At 41.2% G+C, this 23207-nt stretch overlaps 1 protein-coding gene across 2 annotated transcripts in view; it reads left to right on the forward strand.

The window, feature by feature from the left end:
• RGSL1 (regulator of G protein signaling like 1) overlaps window positions 1-18418 on the forward strand; it is a 75147-nt gene extending 56729 nt beyond the window's left edge. For both annotated transcript variants that reach the window (XM_045074335.1, XM_045074336.1), the window contains 10 exons: window positions 673-866; window positions 2143-2260; window positions 2657-2762; window positions 5221-5350; window positions 9249-9423; window positions 12693-12831; window positions 13065-13189; window positions 16353-16462; window positions 17762-17854; window positions 18222-18418. In XM_045074335.1, coding sequence (XP_044930270.1) covers window positions 673-866; window positions 2143-2260; window positions 2657-2762; window positions 5221-5350; window positions 9249-9423; window positions 12693-12831; window positions 13065-13189; window positions 16353-16462; window positions 17762-17854; window positions 18222-18403 — 1372 coding nt within the window. In that variant the 3' untranslated portion in view covers window positions 18404-18418. The remainder of the gene's footprint in view (window positions 1-672; window positions 867-2142; window positions 2261-2656; window positions 2763-5220; window positions 5351-9248; window positions 9424-12692; window positions 12832-13064; window positions 13190-16352; window positions 16463-17761; window positions 17855-18221) is intronic.
• Window positions 18419-23207: the final 4789 nt, after the last annotated feature.

A 23207-nucleotide genomic window follows, 5' to 3' on the forward strand; every position in this document is an offset into this window, starting at 1 on the left:
CCTCTCTCTCTGCCTGCCTCTCTGCCTGCTTGTGATCTCTGTATGTCAAATAAATAAATAAAATCTTTAAAAAAAAAAAAAAAGATGAGGTTGAATGGACAGTTGAAGTTTTGAGGTAGAGGTCATGAGAACTGGTGATATGGTATCAATGAAAATCAAAATGAAATGAAACCACTTCCTCTTATCAATGAAAACTGAAAGCCTAGAAGATGCAGACATTACCCAGAGAGGGGGGAAATCATAAGGCAAAAGTAAAGAGGATTGAGAATAAAATATTAGGAGTATCTTTATTTAAGGAAATGTGAAATAAGTCAACCAAAGAAATTTAGAAATATTGATCAATAACAACTGATCACTAATGCTCTGCCTCATTGAAATGAGTGCCAATTAGAGGTTGCTTTGAATCAACAATGTAAAAAAAAAAAAATTATCTCCTTTAAAATACCTCTCCTCCTCTTCTATTGGGGTTGTCAAATAATTGGACTAAGCTTAGGGTAGATATATAAAAGGTTAAATTTATCTCCAAGGAGATAGGCATAGTAACCAATTTATTGACTCCACTTTTCACATATGGCTAAAGTCTGGGAGATGCCCCTCCACATTCCTTAACTGGAGCAGAATCTCGGGCTACCATCCTTTTCTCTTCACCAATGATGCTTTCTTATTTTCCAGAAACTTAACAGAAGTCCTCCTCAATACACACCACTTGGAGTTCTTCAAAGAGTTCCTCAAAGAACGGAAGGCTGAAAGCCCCTTGCAATTCCTGGTAGCCATACATAAGATCAGTATTGAGACAAACGAAAAAATGTACAAGTCTCTCTTTGAAAATATAATCAAGACTTATTTCCATGGCAAAAGTTCTGCTGGTATACACCCTCTCCTCCTGATATTGTTCCCTTCTCCCTTTAGTATGTTAGGGGTAGAGTTTGGCAGAGACACTGTCTCCTGTGAGACCCCTGAAAGAGCAGAACAGAGTAGTGGCCACATGGGCAGTACTGAGGCAAAGATTAAGAGGGACAGTAAAAGCAGAAAGCAACAAAAATAAATCTAAAGTAAATACTACTGTAAGAAGCCAAGTGCAAGACACTTGTACTTAAAAATGAAATTTAACCTCACATTTAAATCAATTCAGCACTGAAAATAGGATTTTATTTAATCTCTATAAGATAGGAAAGAATAGCTCCATTTTACTAATGAGGATGATGAAACACAGAAAACTTGAATTCAAACGAGTTATTTTACCCTTAAATCAACTAGACAGTAATTTAGATACAAAAGTAAGAGTCAGCTGTGTGTAAAGTTGGGGTGCTTGCCCACAGTAGATTGTAGAGAGAGTTGTCTTGGGAAGAACTGTCTCCCTGAAAATCTTTGTTTCATAAATTTTGTTTACTTGCCTGTGGAGGGAGGGCAATCTGACCCACGTAAATTCATCTTGACCAAAAACAAAAGTTGCAGATAAAGTGTTGACCTATAATTCTAGAGGGGAGAAAAAGGAGGTAAGCATAATCCCCTCCTCGAAGTTAACAAACCTATAGCAAAGCAATGAAGATTTTGCCACAAAATGAACAAACAGGTGTGTGTGTGTGTGTGTGTGTGTGTGTATTTCCTTGTGATAACCAAGATAAGGTTATACATTTTATGAAAGTAAAAAAAAATGTAAATCTGGCAAATGTTTACTTATAAGAAATGTTTACTTGTTGATTCTCAGGAAGAAGACAAAGATGAGTTTGCAGATCTTGTCGCTGATAAATGTTCAAGTCTTATTAATGAACATAGTAGTATCTGGACACCTGAGAATTATAGTGCCCTCATAATACTTATTTGTAATCTTGGATTCCCTCCCATCTGCCCCAACAATTTAACTTTAATCCTTTATTGTTCTGCTCTCTTCCTAAACCAAACACTTTAACTGCAGAAATGAGTCTTTTAAATATTTCCTTCCCTTGAAGCACTTGTTTTTGAATTTGAATGGAAGTATTTGCTCTACAATTATGCTTTTGAGATTTTCAAATTGTGGAGAGCTCAGAGTCTGACCAGATTAAGAATAAGGAACTGTGAGACTTTAAAATGAAAAACACACCAGATACCTCAGAAAAGGTAGACAAGTTGATGACTTTTTTCTCTCTCTTGGCATCTTTTTAGAAGAAATACTGCAGTGTGACGCCCCTATTATCAAAGAAATCTCTGGAATGCGCCATGTCAGCACAACCACACTGTTAATGATACAGGGCTTTGTCATGAAATCTCTGGAAGAGAAGTGGTGAGTATTGCTCCGAGAAGGTGATAATTCTTTCGGAAGCTGCTCATTGGCTTCTGAAAACTATCATACTCAAGGAGTCTCTAATTTACTCTTAGAGTTCACTGCCCGAGCTTCCCTACAAGAGAAAAATCAAATTTATCCTGAATCCTCTACCTACATACCTGTGCACACACACATTTCAGTTCATTTACCTGAACAAGGAACAATCCAGTATTGATCAGGAAGGATAGGCTGACATTAGCAAAGGATCGAAATGGTAAGAAGAGTCCTTGGGAGTGTCTCACCATTCCCCAGTTCCCACTCTGACTCCCTCCAAAAGCTGAGCTAGGTTTGCCTGGACCGTTACCTTGTTTGTACCAGGTGTTTGCCTTGATGTTCTTGGTTTCCTTCTGGCAGGTTTAAAGATTACCAAGAGCTGTTCCCACCTTATCCTGAAGGGCATGTTGAAGTACAAACTTCTAAGAAGCCCTCAAAGAACGCAGCTCACCTACAAGAATCCCAGGTCTGTGAGGAAGGCAGTGAAGACCACACACTGGGGGCAAGAACATCTTATGCTTTGTCAACCGAGCAAAAAAGACTTTCCCTGTTAGCTTCTTTATTCACCCAAACAACTACTCTTTGGCTATGTTTCTTTGTTTGTTTGTTTGTTTGTTTGTTTGACAGAGAGAGATCACAAGTAGGCAGAGAGAGCAGGAAGCGGGCTCCCCACTGAGCAGAGAGCCTGATGACCTGAGCCAAAGGCAGAGGCTTTAACCCACTGAGCCACTCAGGCGCCCTGGCTATGTTCCTTAATTCACATTTTACAGTGGAGGACCCCGAGGCTCAGAGAAATGGTTACAGTGGGAATTTGAGGAAAAATCCTTGCTTTCACTCTTGACTAGAACCAGTTAAGCAAAAGACACAGGGGTCAGATACATGGAGATCAAAATGTGAGGGAGTCTTTTTACTGCTAAAAGCTGGTTTGAAGGATGTGGATTGGCCATAATGCCCGATGGGTTTAATAATCCTCTCTGCACCCAAATTAGACTTAGTCAGGTATGCAGCCACTGGCATAATGGAACAACTTGGGCCTTCTGGGTGAACCCCTTATTGAATGACAAACCCCTTATGGATACCTGACATTTCTCCAGGTATCCTGCAAACAAGCCACTCCCAAAAAGAGAATGCAGAAGGCTGAGAGCAGAACATGCCCATTTTCTTCTTCCAAACTCACCCGTTATTGAGCTCACTCTTTCTCTATGCCAGCAGTGGGAAAAAAAAAAAAAGGAGGAGTGGGTGGGAGAAAGAAGAGACAGGATTTTTTTCCAGTTTACATAAAAGCATTTTAATGGACAGTATACAATTTTGCAAAATATAGTTTTGCAAGAAAATGGCAATTATTAAATATTGTCTTAAAAATAATTAAATATTAGTTTTACAAAGAAGTTTCATCAGTAAATTCCAGTGTACTTCTGAGGCCTGTCAACCAAGACACATGCTCCCCTAGACAGGAATGTTATTTGGGAAACTATCTTCATATGATTTGAGAAAAAAATACATGCTCCATTTTTAAATAATCACTTGTTCATTGTGTTGTAGAGTCGGTTAGTATCAGAAAATTTTGAGCCCAGCTGTGACTCCAAAAATCTTGCTAAGATATTTCTGAAAACAGACATGGACTATGCTTATATGAAAACGTCTACTCCCTCTTTTCTCTTTTTTTTCCCTCCATACATGAGTCAAATCTGTGTCGGGGTACCATGAATGCTCATGTAGGACATTAAAAGGAATATTGTACCCAGAACCAGACTTCATTTTAATTTCAGGTCTTCCAGTTGCTCTTGGATAAGAAAAGATAAAAATAAACTGACACATACTTAATGCCTACTTTATATCAAGCACTATATTAGAGTTTAAATACATAATCACTAACCCTCACCCCAATCCTGAAGGCTATTGTTTCTCTCTTATACATGGAGACACTGAGACACAGATTAAGTAAATTGACCCAAATTACATAATCAGGGAAAAGCTAGGCTCCAGACTCCAAGTTTCTGAACCCAGACTCAAGTGATTTTTGTATATTGCTACTGGCTCTTTAAATTCATGCTTGCCTTGGGGCGCCTGGGTGGCTCAGTGGGTTAAAGCCTCTGCCTTTGGCTCAGGTCATGATCTCAGGGTCCTGGGATCGAGTCCTGCATCAGGCTCTCTGCTCAGCAGGGAGCCTGCTTCCTCCTCTCTCTCTCTCTCTCTCTCTCTGCCGGCCTCTCTGCCTACTTGTGATCTCTGTCTGTCAAATAAATAAAATCTTAAAAAAAAAAAATTTCATGCTTGCCTTGAAGATCCCTCTTTGTGGAATGAGACAACTGATCTAGTTGATCAATAAGATTCTTTCTGCCTCCAAATATCAATTTGTCAATGGGCAAATGAATTACAGAATGGTCACTGGGCATTAAGAAACAGATAATGAACTTATAAAATGCATTTGGGTGTGTGTGTGTGTATGTGTGTGTGTGTGTGGTATGCATGTGCATGTAATTATACTTTTCTCTTTTTAATGATTAGAAATGATTTTATTCATCTCCTTATTTCTTCAACATTTCAAATTTTTCTGAGCTAATACTCCCTTCCTGTGAGTTAGGCATATCTCCCACCCCTCTTTCTTCCTATTTTTAGCACTCACACGCTCTCCTAATCATGTCATCTCAAATCTTACCGTTGAAAGTCTATGGTAGAAGGAGCATTGCCAGTGGCCCCGTGCCTGGGTAAAGCCAGAATCTTTTGCCCATTAGCCACTTAATTTGGAGAAGGTTTATGATTCTGTTTTTCCTCACCTTTAAATTGGAGTTTAAGATTATTCCTTACAAAGGAGGTATTGTGAGGACTAAACATAATGAATGTCAAGTTTCTGGCACATAGAAGACTTCCGGCGAACAGCAGCTATACTAATGAATATGGCGCACCCCTCTCTTTTCCCCCAGGGGAGAGGCTGGCGGAAAATGATTGGATTCATTAAGAGCTTTTGCAAGTACCGCAAATTTATGTCTGATCCCCATAAGCGCCAGGAATTTGAAGACTATCTTCACCTAGAAGTACAAAATAACAAGGAAAGTAAGTAATCTCTCTATTTACTGTCTTTCCTGTTGATATTTCAGACACAGGGTTCAGCCCTGATAAGAGGCTGCAGAGCTCTCGCTTTTTGTCTTGCCTGTGTTAGCCTGGGGTCCAGCAGGACTCCAGGTCCTGGGTGCAAAGCCAAGCTCAGACCTGCCTAGAGAGGATGTGAGTCCGGTGGCGGCTTCTCTCAGAGCCAGCAAGGGTGGAAAATGACTAAAGTGCAGCAAGATCTGACATTTCACAAAACTGTTGTCCATAGAATAGATTTACTCAACTACTTCATTTCTTAGCTCATTCATTCATTCACCACACTTTCTGAGAATCCACTACATGGCAGGAAATTTGCCAGGTGCTGGGGATGCAGTGGTAAACATGCAGGATAGGACATGTCTTCATGGCACTTACATTTTGAGGGCAAGACAAAGTAAGAGCCAGAGATGTTGGAGCCCAATATCCTGGATTAGAATATGCCTGAAGGACCTTGTGAAAGTGATTTTATACCTCAATTTTTTCACCTGTAGAATGGTAATAATAATTTACTTAACACCTAGATTGTTGTGAGGATTAAATGAGTTAATACATACAAAGTGTCTTTACCCATTACCATAAAAGTGTTAGCCGGTGTTACTGCTGTTATCCTATGGTGAATAATCCCAATGACAATTGTAGGGAGACCCTAGTTAGTCAGGGAGGAGGATCAGGGAAGACTGCTAGAAAATGACAAATCTGTCTTCATGAATGACAAGTTAAGCAGACAAAATAGGTGGGGAGCAATTTCAAGGTCTACATAGAATCCTAAAATAAGAAAGAGCGTGGCTTATTGCAGGAATTGCAATCAGGCCAGTTGGACTGGAGTTTAATGATTATGATTAATTAATTAAGATTAATGACATGGCCAAAGTGCCTGAGATAATACCAGAGGAATTGATGAAAATCTCATCACTCTTTTTTTTTGTTGTTTTTAAAATTTAAATTCAATTAACAGTGTATGATCAGTTTCAGAGGTAGAGTTTAGTGATTCATCAGTTGCATGTAACACCCAGGGCTCATTCCTTCAAGGGCCCTCCTTAATGTCTATCACCTTCATCTCTCTTGTTGACTTTTGAGTTGTTTTAATTGTCGGTATGACAAATAATGCTGCAAAACACACATATTTAGCAATCGTGTATTTCTATGAGATCAATTCCTTAAAATGGGAAAAATGAGTAAATGGTTAAAAATAGTTAAATTTAAAAACATTACACTAATTAAACTCTCACCAACCGTATAAATAAGTGCCAAGTTGTCACCAACCTCTGGGATATTAGGCACTTTTTAAAAACTGATGATCCGAGGGCACCTGGGTGGCTCACTGGGTTAAAGCCTCTGCCTTCCAATCAGGTCATGATCTCAGGGTCCTGAGCTCAAGTCCCGCATCAGGCTCTCTGCTCCATGGGGAGACTGCTTCCCCCTCTCTCTTTGCCTGTCTCTCTGCCTACTTGTGATCTCTGTCTAAAAACAAAACAAAACAAAACAAAAAACTGACAATCCAGTAAATGAAAACTAACGTGCCATTCTTATGTATATTTTTTTCATAATTGAGTACCCTCATTTGTTGGTCATTTGCAGTCCTATTTGAATTGTTTACATCCTTTGTCTATTTTTCTTTTTTTTAAAGATTTTATTTATTTATTTGACAGAGAGAGATCACAAGTAGGCAGAGAGGCAGGCAGAGAGAGAGAGAGGAGGAAGCAGGCTCCCTGCTGAGCAAAGAGCCCGATGCGGGACTTGATCCCAGGACCCCGAGATCATGACCTGAGCCGAAGGCAGCGGTTTAATCCACTGAGCCACCCAGGCGCCCACCTTTGTCTATTTTTCTATTGGAACTTTAATTTTAATATTATGATATTTTCTAATTTGCAAAAGTTTTTGTATGTATTTTTTAGGAACTGCTTTACAAACATTTAGGGTTTTCGAATAGTTCTAGTTCTTTTGTTCCTTCTTTTAAATAAAATTAGTTCAAACCCTCGTGCCCCAGAATGGTTAGAAAGTCTAATTTCACCCTACTTCAACTTCCCACATCCTGAGCTTTGGATAAGACAGCCCAAGAAGAGTGCTTCTATAGGTCAGTGGGAGATCTGTCTGCCAGTCGTCTGTTTTCTATCATTATCATTTACACTTTTCTGGGATTGTTACGTCCTTCAATCAATTGACCCATTAGTCATTACAAATATATATATATATATTTCTATCCTTGGTAATATTCTTTTCTCTGAAATCTACTTTGTCTGATATTAAGATAGTCACTCCAGCTTTCTTTTTATTAGTGTTAGCATGTATTATCTTTTTCATTTCCTTTACTTATAACCTATTTATGTCCTACAGTTAAAGTATTCTTATAGCTAGCATAGAGTTGGGTCTTGCTTTAAAAAAATAATACAACCTGACAAATCTCTACCCAATTGAGAGTTAACTGTTAAATATTCGGGACATTTTGTGAACCATCAATAGCTGAAACCAGCTACAGTGGAAGTATTTATTATAGAAATTGGCAAAGACACCAAAGCCAGTCTCCCCCCTCCCCTACCAGAGCTGGTTTACAAGTATATCACTGCTCCCAGATTTCTTGAGTGGATTTAGCATACTCTTTTCCTAAAATCCCTGGCCATCACACCAACTTCCACTACTATTCAAACTTTGTTTTCTCCTTTGAACTCAAGTCTAAGAGATAGATTATAAGACAGGAAGGAGGAGGCTTTGCTTTATTTGGTGCTGTAACCCTAGGACCTAGCACAAGGTCTGGGAAATAAGAGGTGCTAACTATTTATTTAGTGTTGTAGTACCCTCCCATTTTATATGTAACACTTCTCCAAAAGGAATCCCACTTACACCATAGGAAGCACCATACCACATCAGCGATTCCTGAACAGATATCCAGAATAACGGATTTTATAGGAAGAATTGTAAATTCTAGAGCTGGATTAGACAATTTTCTTAAACCCAGCCAGGCAATTAACCAGGGACTGCTTGCCAGATACAGTCCAAAACTGTTGTCTTCTCAATCCTAAATCCCAATGAATGGATTTCTTTGTGTACATCCTACTCAAGAAACTTTCTAAAATAAATGTCTTGTTTTTCTAGACACAATCCAAACCTTCTTGAATCTTCTATATTCTTCTTTACTCATTTATGTCTGTTTTCTACTCTAGCACCCTACTCTCTGTTCCATTAAACTCCTTTACTCTTGATATTTTGACTTTTTTGTTGCGCTGCTTTCCCAGTTTCCTTCTAAATTACTTCCTTGATAAACCTAGAATAAGCATCATCAGAACCACAGATTCCTGGGTGCCTGGGTCGCTCAGCTGGTTAAACAACTGCCTTCAGCTCAGGTCATGATCCTAGAGTCTCAGGATCAAGTCCCGCATCAGGCTCCCAGCTCCATGGGGAGTCTGCTTCTCCTTCTGACCTTCTCCCCTTTCATGCTCTCTCTCATTGTCTCTCTCTCAAATAAATAAAAAATCTTAAAAAAAAAAAAAAAAAACCACAGACTCCATTTTGAAGGTCACATCTGCATATTCAACTTCTGCAGAAATGTTAAGGATTGGCATAACTACAGTGCAATTATATTTCCATGAGACACGCACCAGGAAAACACCTTTCAGTACTCAGTTAATTTTTTTTTTTTTTTTTTTGGTGTGTATGTGGTCATACCATCTGAGCAGATGGCTTTTTTAGCAGTCCTTCAAGTCAAAGTAAAGCATTGAGCCCAAGGGTAGGAAATCACTATTTCAACAGCCCCAAAGATGGGTCCACACTTTCCTTTCTTCATTTTAGTTATGCCCAAGTCAAAGGCTTCAAGTTTAAGAGTAATATCATCAAACTAGATTTTAATTCTTTTGTCTTTCTCTCTCAGATTTCTCCACAACACCAAATGCACCAGGACGCCCAACCGCAAATGCCGCCAACGTCCGGAATGCAGACCTTGAGGATGGGGATATAATACTGATGAAGCGCCGAATACTTGGCCACAGAATTATCACCGTCAACTTTGCAATCAATGATTTGTATTTATTTTCTGAAATAGAGAGGTAAGTTTCCCATCTCTCCCTATCACGACTTCCCCTGGTTAGTACCTTCCTGCAAAGCCTGTAAGTGACACAGTGATTTCAGCCCTGCCAGGCAGGAATCTCCAACTGAAAATCTCACTGAATTCTGCCTGTCACCATATCAATTTCTGCCATCCTTCCCTTTAGGTCCTAGATGCTCTTCAGTATTCTGGAGTTGCCAATATTGAAATGATTGAAATATTGAAATGATATTTATACCCAGGAAGTGGAGCGCTTTTTTCTCCTTATTGTTTGCTAATATGATAGAAGTCCTCTTATGGAGCACCATAGAGCCAATAGTTCCTTAGTTAGAACAAAGAATTTTAGTAATAAAAATTGTGTGTCTCTGTGTGTGCATGACATTGAACAGAGACATATAGTTATAGATATAGATATTATTCGTTGCTTTATCCATGCATCTTATGAAAAAAGCAAGTAGTAGAAAAAAAATTGGAGATCTTTCCATTACAGCTTTGGTGAAATACAGAAAGGAAAACATCTTTCTGCCCTGGGTCAGATTATTCTTACCTGTTGTTTAGTACAGTTTCTACTTAGAAATATTTCTCTCGACAAAGAAAAACAGAAGGAGAGGGAGAGAAAGGAGCCTGAACAGGCTCTATATCCAGTGCAGAGCCGGACGTGGGGCTCAGTCTCATGACCTTGAGATCATGACCTAAGCCAATATCAAAAGTCAGGTGCTTAAGTGAATGAGCCACCCAGGCACCTCTCTACTTAGAAATACAGAAATACTCTTAACCAAGTGTGTCTCATGTGCAGCTCTTCAATTTGTGAGCCCAGGGTCTGAACTTGCAAAACAATCATCCTGGGGTAAAGGAGTTAGTCAATGGCTCTCAACACTGGTGCACATCAGGGTCTCTGGGAGCTGGTGAATACTGCCAATGCCAGGCCCAGAGATTTGGATTTCAGGGGTCCAGTGTGGAGCCTGGGAACTGGTACTGTCATAAGCTGCTCATGGGATTCTGATGGCAGCACAGTTGAGAACACAGGTCTAGCGCCTCTGAAGGAGAAAACTGACTTAAAATTGTCTCGAACATTTGCAGATAGAAACAAGTGACTCTAAGAGAAATAAGAGTTTCTACTTCTTTCTCTGTCCTCATCAAAGGGAACATCTTTGTCATGAACAGAAAGGGTATGTTCCTGGAGCACTGATTTGAAATTTGGAATACATTTCCCCCATAGAAATGATGTACTGCATGGTGATTAGGTATCTTAGGTACTAAAGTAGAATGGCTTATGAGTCTATGTTTTAGAATGTGGTGGGCTTTTTTTTTTTTTTTTTTGAGAACTTTTAAAAGTTCTGAACTAATTTAGAAATACAGATAGAGATGCATAAATGGCATTTAAGCTGATATAAGTTGGAAGTCTCCTGTACATGCATACAGGCTACTCAATCCTCTCTATATTACTTCACTCATTGTGTAACATTATTATTGTCATTTTTGCCTGCTTTTGGTTGATTAGCTTTATACCCTCTATCTCCATCCATGTTGTTGAAAATGGCAAGATTTCTTTCTTTTTCATGGTTGAGTAATATTCTATATTTTCTTTATCCATTAATCTGCCAATGGACACATGAACTGCTTCCATAATTTCGCCATTATAAATAATGCTGCAATAAACATAGGGGGTGCATTATTTCTTTGAATTAGTATTTTTGTATTCTTTAGGTAATACCCCATAGTGGGATTACTGGATTATATGGTAAATCTATTTTTAAATTTGTGAGGAACATCCATACTTAAATAGATATTATTATGTTAAATCATGCTAACATACTTCAACTCACCTGTCAAACTTTCAACGTAAAATCAAAGCCATTCCTCTAACTGGAGATCCATATATTTTTCTTGCATAAACTATATCCAAAATGCTATCAGCTAATTCTAAAATTTCTCTCTTTAAAGTGAGTGAGAATATAAAGGCAGTTTAATCCTTCTGAATTTTATACGTGTTTTTTCAAAGTTTTAAATTGCTTTGTCACACCTCACTCAATAGTGACCTTGTTTTTTTTTTCAACAGCAACTTTTTAAAAAACAACTTGCTTTTACTGGAACATTCCAACACATTCAAATTTATTTTCTGAGAAACAACAAATATCTTTTCCTTGTATGTTCATATTTTATTAATTTTCATAAATTACAAATTATAGGAACAAGTACAACAGGCAAAAATCTTTGAGAAGAGGCATGAATAATTCTCAGTATGTATGTGCCTCAACTCACTGCGAAAATGTGAGAGTATATTACAGAAGGTACAACCGGTGTATATGATGAGCATGTCGTAGGCATCAGTCGGTGTGTTTTGAGACGTGCAGAGTATCTGGTCATTCAGCACACTGGTTAGGGGAATTGGTTAAGAGATCTTCTTAATCTGCACCCCAATGAGGCATTTAGCTCAGTTCCACAAATGCTTACTGATTGCTTGGGCACTGGGTTTGGTACTGGAGATTCAAAAGATGTGTTATGGTAAGACGTGTTCCCTATTCTCTGAGATCCCGCAAACCAATCTGGATGGCAGACAAAACACAAATGAGAGTTAATAAGTAGGATGATAGGTGCAGGAAGTGCATTTAGACAACTAAAAAGAAGGCAGAACTTTGTTTACCAAGTTCACTGCTGAATCCCTGCTCTTGGTATGGCAAAACAAGATTATAATGGGAAAATCTTAGTATTCTACTCTTAGGAAAAGTTTCAGCTGGGGAAGATGAAAAAGTTCTGGAGGTGGATTGTGTTGATGGTTGCACAGCACAGTCAATGTACTTAATGCCACTGATTACATGTTTAAAAATGGTTAAACTGGTAAATGATATGTTGCATATATTTTACTATAATAAAAAAAAATTAAGAAAAGTAATAGGTGGCTTCAAAGAGTGGTGGTAATTGTGAAAGCATCAGGAGGAAGGTAAAGAAAGAGCAAGATAACTCTTACCCCTTAAAGTCTTCAGAGGCAAAACCAGTACAGAGGTCAGGACGGAGGCAGGATGGGATACCTAAGGGAGTTTATGGTAAAGAAATACACTTGAAGAAGCACTTAGCGTGTTACCTGGCATGTGGTAGGTGCTCGATTTGTATTTGCCTGTGGAGGTATTATGATTGAATGAATTAAGTTTCAACCTGGCCCAGGATTGGCCCTGTCTTTTTTAGTCTAGAAATGGGTCTGGGCTGGCTGCCCTATTTAGTTGCTGCTTTTATCTTCTCCTCACTGATTTCCTACTTACTGCTTCTTTTTAGATTTAATGATTTGGTGAGTTCAGCTCACGTGCTGCAAGCCAACCGGGCATACAAGGAGAATGACGTGGCCCTAATTAGGTCTAAAGTTAACATCATCCTAAAGCTCTACCTGCATTCGGAAATCCCTCCAAGGCTGAGGGTAAAGGAGATTCCTGTTCCTCTCTGGGCATTTGCCAAGAAGCATTTCTTCCTCAAGAACTCTGAAAGCTGATAGGCACCTCCTAAGTCTTGGGTCGACCAGATGTCCTTTCCCTAGCAGTTGCATGAAAAGCTTCTGGGGAGGGGGTGGTCTTATAAGTCCTGGGGGGTCAAGAGAGGTTTCCTGCCTTCCCTGAAGCCTCAGCCATTAACATGCTCCCATTCCATGGGTAGGTGAACATCTCTGAATCCCAGAAGGATGCCATCATTGCTGCCATTGCAGAGGGCCAACTAGATCGGAACATCTTCCATGGAACTGTCATGTCTCTCTTCCCTGTCATTATGTACTTCTGGAAAAGGTAACTCTTTCTCCTTGCCCAAGACCACGAGGGCAGAAAAAAACATTTGACTTTCTAGAGTAGCCCTCTGCTTCACAGTTTCCGGTCTCTTGGGGACTATAATGGTGTATTCTTATGCCACATAATACACCCCATCCCTCCCACTCTTATGTTGAAACTGAGTCAGAGGATGGAAGGCCAAGTAAGACTGGGGATCAGAGTACCTGGCTCTCTCCCAGGCACCTCCTCCTTGCTTAGCAAAATGATGTTAATTTTCTTAGGCATAGGTTCCTCACCTAAGAGTGAGTATGGACCTCCATACCTGGGAAGAAGTTCTGTCAAATTTAACACAACTGTAATTGTGCTTGAGGCGCTTCATGAGAGAGTAAGACACAAGAGTTCTACTCTGTTATGTCCAAATCCCATAATTACCATTAGAGGCACAGTTGCTACATATTACATTCTCAAGAGGAGCTTAGAAATTTAGGAGTTTTGTTGTTGTTGTTGTTGTTGTTGTTATTGTTATTGTAAAAGATTGATTTATTTGAGAGAGAGAGTGAAGGGAGGCAGAAAGGAAGAGAATCTTCAAGCAGACTCCCTGCTGGGCACAGACCCAGACACAGGGATCCATCTCATGACTGAGATCGTGACCTGAGCCAAAACCAAGAGTTGGTCACTCAACCAACGGAGCCACCAACGTGTCCCAGAAATTTAGGTTTTGATGTCCTATCTCCCAATGTTAAAGTGGCAAATGTGGCAACACACTCAAAACTAAAACATGGTGAGGAAATTACGAAGGCCAAAGAACAAAAATGAAACAAACAAAATATCTGCAGGACAAATGCAACTGTGGCCCACTGGTTTCTAACCTAGCCTGCCGAATCTGGGCTGAGACACTGGTCCAGGTTCTCCCAGCCGGTTATTCATTCCTATAGTGTATAGTGCCAACCTATACGTTCCACACGGGGCCCTGTATGACAGTGACCAGAGGCTGAAATGTTCCAAGACAGGGCTAATTAGGATATTTAGATTATTTTATGATTCTGGCTCTTAGGGGACCTCCCCTCCCACACACACACACACACACACACACACACACACGCATGCATGCATAAGTGTTACTTTAGTGGAAGAGAAGTGTAAAGGTTGCTTACCAACCTCCAACCTTTATTTTAAAACCTCTATGATAAATAGAACTATCCTATGATCCAGCAATTGTACTACTAGGTATTTAACCACAGGACACAAAATACAGATTCGAAGGGTTATCTGCACCCCGACGTTTACAGCAGCATTATCAACAATAGCCAAAGTATAGAAAGAGCCCAAGTGTCCATCAGTTAATGAATGGATAAACAAGGTGTGGTATATAGACACCATGGAACATTCCTAAGCCATCAACAAGAATGAAAGCTTGTCATTTGCAGTGATGTGGATGGAGCTAGAGTGTATTATGCTAAGCAAAACAAGACAGTCAGAGAAAGACAAACACCATGTAATTTCACTTACATGTGGAATTTAGGAAATAAAACAGATGAATGCGTGGGAAGGGGGAAAAAAGAGAGAAGGAGAGAGGGGTGAGGAAAACAATAAGAGACTCAATGTTAGCGAACAAATGGAGTGTTGATGGAGGGCAGTGGGTGGGACATGGGGTAAATAGGTGATGGGTGTTAAGGAGAGCCTTTGTTCACTTGTTACAATGAGCACTGGGTAGTACATGCAAGTGATGAGTCACTAAATTCTACTCCTGAAACAAATATTATACTATATGTTAATTAATTTGGATTTAAAGAAAACTTTGGAAGGAAAAAATAAATGTAATTCAGTTAAATTAAAAAAAATAAAACCTCTATGATAATACATTATTTAATACAGGATTAAAAAAGAATTAAAAATTGAAGTTCAAGATAACCAGTTTATCCTTTGAACATTAGTTGTTATCTAGCACCAAGTCCAGACTTGATTCTGGTTCTGCTAAGCAGGACTAAACAGAAATTTGTCCTGAAACTTTCTGGAGGATCAGAACCCTGAGAAATGCATGCTGCTCCTGGCTTGAGTCAGTGCTCGGCACTGCTTCACACCTATTTAGGAAGTATAGACTGCTTCAGGGAGACTTTGGATCCCTAATCCTTATGCAGCTGGTTCTTCACTTGCTTTCCTATACACTCCTATATAAAGAGTTTTATATTGCACAAACTGTGTCTACATATGTTATCCCAGATGAACCTCTCAACAGCCCTTTGAGATGGGTGGGGCAAAGTGTCATTATCCCTATTTTATAGATGAGTAAATTGAGGTTCAAAAGGGCTAAGAGATGCCTAGGAGCACTTGGACATGGTAAAACCAGGATTAGAAACAAGGTCTCTCAATATTTTAAGCACCATAAAGTATGCATTGTGGCATGCTGGGAGCTTCCTGATGGGACAAAGACCCATTATAGCGAGTGGAATGAGAGAAACAGCTGGATCAAATAGAATGCCCCTTGGGGGCATGGGAAAGAGGGCATGAGTTAAGACTATCAGAGAAAAGGCAGGATAGAAAATAAATCCAATCTTGGCCAAGACCAACCTCCAAGGGGTCCAATGCAAGAGTGGGCTGATGGACAGCAAGGCATTAGGGGCCAGGGGGGAACAGATGAAGAGAGTTGTGAGGGACTCCAGGGAGCAATAGTTCTTAGATTGAGTAAGTATATGAGTGCAAGTTCATGTGAGGAAGGGGTTTACTCAGACTGCTGGGAATGTGATGACAGGGTCATGACTTTGAGTAAGGGACAAGATAAAACCAGGGATTGGGACCTGAGAGGAAATCAGTCAGACACTCAGGCTGTACCACGTGGGATTAAGTGGAGAGCTCATAGTCTGATGCTCAAGCAAGCATTGGAGGGATTGACTCTTACTCAGACCTGGATAAAGCAGATTCTTTAAAGACTCCATTCACTGGTTCCGAAAGGGGATCCCAACATACTGCCCACACAAGGTCCTCACTGGAGCTAGGCCTGGACACAGAGAGGGCTCAGAAGAAGGGCCTCTGACAGGCAGCACTCCAAGGCCAAGTCTTTCCTCTTCTCTACTGCACACTTTGCTCTCTGTGAGGAGTGGCCCTGACCCAGTTGCCCTGTGCTCAGTGTGCCAGCCTCTTCAGCAGGTAACTTTTTCCACGTGACCAGAAGCCAATCTTCTCACAGGTTTTGTTCCTGGAAGGCAGCCCGCTCTTACTTCCAGTTCAAGGGGAAGAAACACAAGGATAAAAAAACTTCTCCTAAGCCCACACACAAGTCTTCTCCTTGGAGTGGAGGTAAGCTCTACCATGACCTATAGCTCCATTCTCTAAAGAATGAGACTCATAAAGGGAAAGAAAGCAAAGGTCCAAAGGACCAAGGTAAGACTTCATAGAGGGTATTTCCTGGAGGGGTGGGCATCTCATTATCTTGGCTCTCAGAGAAGCCTTAGAGTAGGTTTTGTCTGTTGATATCAGTAACAGCAAAACGGTACCCCACCCATGTACCACACTCCTCAGCAGTACCTCTCAACAGCCTCAGGATGTAGGTCATGGTCCGTGTGGTGGGTAGATAGGTGGTGACTTGCTTTACTGCTATTTAAAAGCCCCTGCTCCAACTATCTCCAGAAACCCTATCATTTGAAAAGCATCTGTTTTATGGTGTTAAATAAGAAAATTAAAAAATGGATTTGGGGTATGATTTTCATGTGGTAAATATATATATATCTTTATGCAAGTATGTGATTTTTATGAGAGCATGGGAAAATTTCAGAAATAAAGTATTAATAGGATTATCTCTGCATGGTGTGATTATGAGCGATCTACATATTTATTATTAATATACTCTTTATATGTCATTCATATATTGTATATTATTAATATGTGTATAAATAAACAAATAGATGTGTTTGAAAACAAACACAGACATGTTTTCTTAGCAGAGCAGTTAAACTCAATCCCTTTCTTAATATCTGCACTGAGATCAGTAAGGAAATATTAAAGAGGGGGAAGAGGGTGCACAGAGCAGTGTCTGGAGAGAGCAAGACTGGATGTCTCTGCAGTGGAAGGTTCTGAGAACCAAAGAGAACAGGTCTGTGAGTCTGAAACCGGTACCAGCATCAGAACAAAATAAGGAGATAGGACAGGAGTCTTAAAGACAGCAACAAATTGTCCTGTGAGAGAGCTGAGCATTCCATGGTTTTAGTTTAAGCCTATGCAGTTCTCAGGTCCATTTTTTCCAGATACTTAACCCTCCCTCCCTTCCAGCCTCCTCCCAAACAAGCGTCCCACTCCCTTTGGGGAGTACAAATGAGGCTTTTGAAACTTAACCCATCACTAGCTTGCATGAAGAGTGAGAGAAGCAGCTCTGGCTGGTTGTGGAGCCAAGTTCCTGCCCCTCTGAGAGGTTCACCTAAGTAGGAAATAAATCGCCTTTACCTCCCTGATCTCAAATATAGAGGCTTGGATTTAGATAATATCTGTCAGGAACATCCTATACTCCAAGGAATGTTGTCAAGAACTTCCTTGCTTACATATAAAGATTTATTTTGTTGGGTGTTATAAGGGATTTTAATGTTCCGTGTCTTTCTTCTCCAGGAGACCATGCCATCTTAAGATTCACCTTGCTCAGAGGTATTGAGTGGTTTCGGCCTCAACAGAGGGAGGTAATAGCAAGTCCAGGCCAAAATTGTGAGTTGGAATTAGAATCCCACTGATCTAACTACTAAGATGGTGACTCTAATCCAGTTTGGCCAAGCTCCTTAATGACCACAAGGAGACTGAGGTCCCTGAAATGTGAAGCGATTTGCTCCAAATCACCCAGCTTGTGAGTGACAGAGATGGGATGAGAAGCAGGTCTCCTGACTGCCTTTCTGGGGCTCTGTGCACAGCTCTCATCTGAATGATTGTATCTTCCTAATTCTTTTGTAGCCCCTTGAAGGCAGGTCCCTTAGGCTTGTCTATAGCTCTGCTGGCTCCTCTGTGTGTGTGGTGGTTCCAATGTGTGTGTGGACACAATTGTAACATCCCAGTTGTTGTTTCCCCCTTCCTCTGAGAGCACCTGCTGGCTTGAACAGAACCTCCATCCCATACCTTCTGCTTCCCGGAAGTGCCTGCTACAGATCTTCCTATCCCAGTAATAAACACTCTGGTCCGAGCCATCCGTATCGGAGCCACGTTACATCCTTTTTCTCCTCCCATCTTCAGCCTCAAGGAGTTAAGCCCTCTTCCAAGTATTAAAGTTGCCTTGGTTTCCACATGGTCTCTCCTGACAAGCTTTTTCTTTCCCCCTATACCACCTGTTTCTAGGTTGAAGATACTATTTCTTTCTGCTGCTTATGGGCATGAAACACCAGCTTGCCTTTTCTGCCCATTTGCATATGTTCCCTCAATCCTTAATGGGGGAGGCCACTATGGAATATTGCCCATAATCCATAGGGTCCAAACAGCCTTAAACTTTGTGATTCTAGTATTCATATGGCTTCATTTCTTTTTGTTACTTCCCTGGGTCTTTGGGGTTGGCATCATGACCTTTGCATCCAGACAAAGTGTCTCCTAAGACCAAAGGTACTGCAGCATTCAGACCAGGTCTCCTTAATGTCCCTGGAGCATCACTGCTTCACCTTCCATTTCCCCACTCCTTCCCTGAAGGTGTTTCCCCAGAGGTTGTTCTGCGACGGCCTTCCTGGGCTGCAGGCCCTCAAGTGAGTGCCTGTACCCTGAATTCTGATGCAGTTTTTCTCTACATTTGTCTTTAGCTTCATCTAGCAACCTTACCCCATCACCACTGTGCAGCTGTGTCCTGTCCCAGCATAGGCATGGGTCAGAAGTCCTCTTCTTCAGTTCAGAGCTGTGTTGTCCACGTGTACAATGGGAGATGGGGGAGAAATTTCCCAGAGACCTAGCTCCACATCCTGACACTCCTTAGCAGATGAAAACCAAGAAGTTGAGGTTGCTTCTTCTGGAGAGTCCTATCGTCAGGATAGTTAGGGAAGGGTTTCTCAGTGGGTTTCCTTACATGTCTCCAACTAAGGCACTTTTAGGAAGTTGGATCCCCTGACCCACCTTCTAGGAGAACATTAATGCTAGGAGAAGAGTGTCTCATTTGATCTTTTATTACCAGCCTCCCTGATACTCAAGCTTTTCAAGGTAAAGGGCATTAAATGGAAAGAAAAAGAATTGTTCTACTTGGCAGGATATTTTCAATAAAACCATAAAGGACTTGAGCCTGTCAAAATCTGATTCAGCGTGGGGCGCCTGGGTGGCTCAGTGGATTAAACCTCTGTCTTCAGCTCAGGTCATGATCTCGGGGTCCTGGGATCGAGCCCCACATCAGGCTCTCTGCTCAGCAGGGAACCTGCTCCCCCCACCCTCTGCCTGCTTCTCTGTTTACTTGTGATCTCTGTCTGTCAAATAAATAAATAAAATTTAAAAAAAAAAAATCTGATTCAGCCTAACTCACTTCTGTACAAGCACCAAAGTGGAATTCATGCTACATTAGAGCTCTGAGAAAATCACTAGTGGGTCGTGGAAGACCAAACTGAGCCAAAGAGCTGCTTGAAAGTCAGGGTTATAGACACCAGGCCATGTGACTGGAAGGCCTGGTTTCCTCAGCAGCCAGCCCATCTTCTCATATCTTCTACAAGGTCAACAGGAGTTTAGAGCTGCCCCAGTATCACTTGCCTGGAAGACAAGAACTTTGGAATTGTGTACAGAAAAGCAATACATAGCTTCAGGGATTATCAGTTCTTGGAGAGGAAGGTAAGAAGAAGAATTCAAGGAGCCTTACCCTGAGGTCAAAGGGTTTTGGTCTGGACACTGCTATTCCTAAAGGGAATGCCAGCAACAAACCAGCAGAGTATGCCAGTTATCTCATTGCCATTCTAATAACTGGCCACTCTCCTCTGTTCCTTCAGACCAAAATTACCTGACACCAAAAAGGAGAGAAAGTAGTCCAGTCAGACTCCCAACAGAGGCACATCATCTCTCAGAAGCCTCTTAACACTGACAAAAACTTTTCTGGTCAGAAATGAAATGGCCCAGTGTCATCTGCCCTGGAGTGATCAATGGGATGTCAGCCCAGACATGGTAGGATGGGACTTCAGTGGCTAAGATGTGAGCAGAGAGCATGAACAGAAGCACCTCTGTGCTCCTTGATCCTGGGGTTCCTGTCAGAGATGCTCTTTCTACAGTGGGCATGTAATATCACCTGACTCTTGGGGTCAAGAGACCTGAGTTCTTGATTCACTCTGGAGCTGCAAAGCCTTGAGCAGATCTCTGACTCATGAATGTCAACGAATCCCATGACAAATGTATGTAGATGGCATTAAACACTCTAGTAAACAAGGTGCTGTTTTTGTCAACAGTAAACAGATGGGTTCTTAATGCTGGGATCTCCAATTTGGACGATGACTCAGATCCATCCTTAGGAAATCCTCACAACCCTGTGAGTAACCATGTTAAAAATTACTTCTTTTTAAACAGATAAGGAAAGCCACACAGACGGTAAGTGTCTTTCCCCAGATCACCAGGTAGTCAGTGGCAGAGTCTGGACTATAACATACCACTTCCAAATCTTCGGCTAGTCCTCATTCCATGATCACCCTCTATATAACTTTTCATGCCCAAAAGGAATAGCTCTTCCCTAGAGTTCTGTTTAGTTGTCAATTAATAGATAAAGAGACTCTTTGGGAATTTTTTGAACTAAAGGCCCAAAATATTGTCATGGTTATAGAGCACTAGGTTCATTTTGAAGAAAATCAGGAGTAAAATGACCAAATGTCCTAAATGATCCTTCCACTTGAGATAATTGAGAAAAGATGGGCTCAATCCTGTGAGCTGCAGAACAAGGAAAGACTAGAAAGCTTACTGGGGATGCCTCTCAAATTTCCAGGCAGTTTCCTCCTATGTTCACATCTTTTATTTCCTAGACTTTTCTCAAGAATGAAAAATGTAATGTCCGCACACAAAGCCTGGGACAGTGAGATCATCTGAATGGAGCTTTGATTGTGACAGGCCAAGAAGACTCTACGCAGATGTGACTAAAAAAGGTGTTGCCTCAGATGACATGTGGAGAGCCTCAGGCCACTGGGAGAGAGTCCAATGAAGTAAAAATTCGGCCTAAGGAAGGCCCAGAAGAAAGGAGTGAGAATTTCCTCCCCTAATGAAGCTAAGTTTCCAAGACAGAATTTGAGTTAACAGATAGATCAGAGGGCATGAGACAGAATTATAATTTTTTAAAAATCAGGCAAGAAACTAAGGCAAGAAGAGAATGGGGAAGAACCCTATTAGAATTGAGCTGTCAGGAATGATCTTGGTCAAAGATAAACAAGTCAAAACCTTGCACAAGGAACCAGAAAAGATGTTAGGCCACAACAAAGCAATGATGAGGATCTCGTAAAATACTGATTCAGGGTCATGTACCTAAATATCCTCCCGTTGGACTGAGGCAGAACTGAAACTATAGATTGGTAGTAGGTGGGTCCCACTGAAGGAAGAGAAACCTCACTCAAAGAATTCATCTGAAACTGTGATTTTTGCCCATTTCATAATTCTCTACCTATATACACTCATCCATAAGTATAGTCGCACGCGGAGGTGCAAGCACACACATTATTCAGAAGACCTCACGATACTTCATAGGACCACCCTGAACTGAAAAAAGTAATTCTGCTCATTTATTGAGTCTTGCTGTTGCTTCCTTTGCTTTTGTATCCTCTCACTTCAGAGATCCCAGATTGAGTATGTTTTCACTCTAGATTTAGGCTAGTGTCACAAAGGCAATCAGCATGCAAACAGATCATATAAATGAGTAAACAAGCCATGAGAGGTAACAAGGAATGCTAGAAAGTGAACACTTGTCAAAGGGGACAGTAACAGATCCGGCAGCCAGCTCAGTGGGGCCAGACAGAGCTCCTTAACTTAAGGCAAAAATAAGGAAAGAAAGAAAAAGAAGAAAGGGAGGGGGAGGGCAAATACAAAAAGGAAGAGAGACAAAGAACATGAAATTTAAAGTTTTTATAATACTGTGCAAATCAAACAAAACTTGGTGCTCGGTAACCAGGGCCCACAGCCCAACAAATGCAAATCTTCGCGTTAAACTTTTTCTTTCCCCCTTGTAATTATATTTGGGTCTGGGGTCTATCTTAGAAAACATTAGGAGGGAGGAGGAGAAGTCCAAACATTAGACCGATGAGGGTCACTGGCATCAAAGTGAGGAGGGAACAGAACAAAGTGAGGAGGGAACAAAGTGCTGGCGGAAGACAGCAGCGGCATCCCCTGCAACCCCTCCCCACCCCCCATACCTGGGTGGGATGGTTGTGTCGTCCTTCCAGGACAATCTCCCAACTATCTAATGTTAATGCCTTGCTAGAGGAGAAAGACAAGCTTAACTTCACGACTGGCAAGGAGCTTCGGTATCTTGAAGGTCCTCTTTAGCATATGAAAGTTCTTTTAAAACCTCCCCTTTCCCTTACTTCTCCCAACCCCACAGTATATAATCAGCCACCCCTCACAGCCCCAGTGCAGCAGGGCTTTCTGCCCCCCCCCACCCCGGGCGCTGTCCATGGGCTTTAATAAACCACCGTTTTGCCCCCAGAGATGTCTCAAGAATTCTCTCTTGGTCACTGGCTCTGAACTTCACCCCACTGAAACCCACCTATATTCCAAAGCCAAATAAATCAAAAGGGAAAGGCCAGGGAAGGAAGGTGGCTTCTTCTAGTCCCTATATTAGTGTTCTAGCTATCATAACAAATTACCAGACACTCACTGGCTTAAAACAATACAATGTTACAATGTTACGGTGCTGTAGGTCAGAAGTCAGAGCTGGGACTCAACGGGTTAATGTCGGGTGTGCAGAGCTGCATTCCTTCTTAGAGGCTCCAGGGGTGAACCCATCCTCTCGCTCATTCATGTGGTTGGCAGAGTTCAGGCCCTGCAGGTGTAGCACCGAGGTTTGATTCCTTGCTGGCTGTCAACCCTTCTTTGCCTGACGGAAAAAGCCCCAACTCCTTAGTAACATATAAGACCACTGTCGATCTGACCC

Source organism: Mustela putorius, unplaced genomic scaffold, assembly GCF_011764305.1.
Source record: "Mustela putorius furo isolate JIRA1106 unplaced genomic scaffold, ASM1176430v1.1 tig00537335_pilon_pilon_pilon, whole genome shotgun sequence".
Taxonomy (NCBI): domain Eukaryota; kingdom Metazoa; phylum Chordata; class Mammalia; order Carnivora; family Mustelidae; genus Mustela; species Mustela putorius.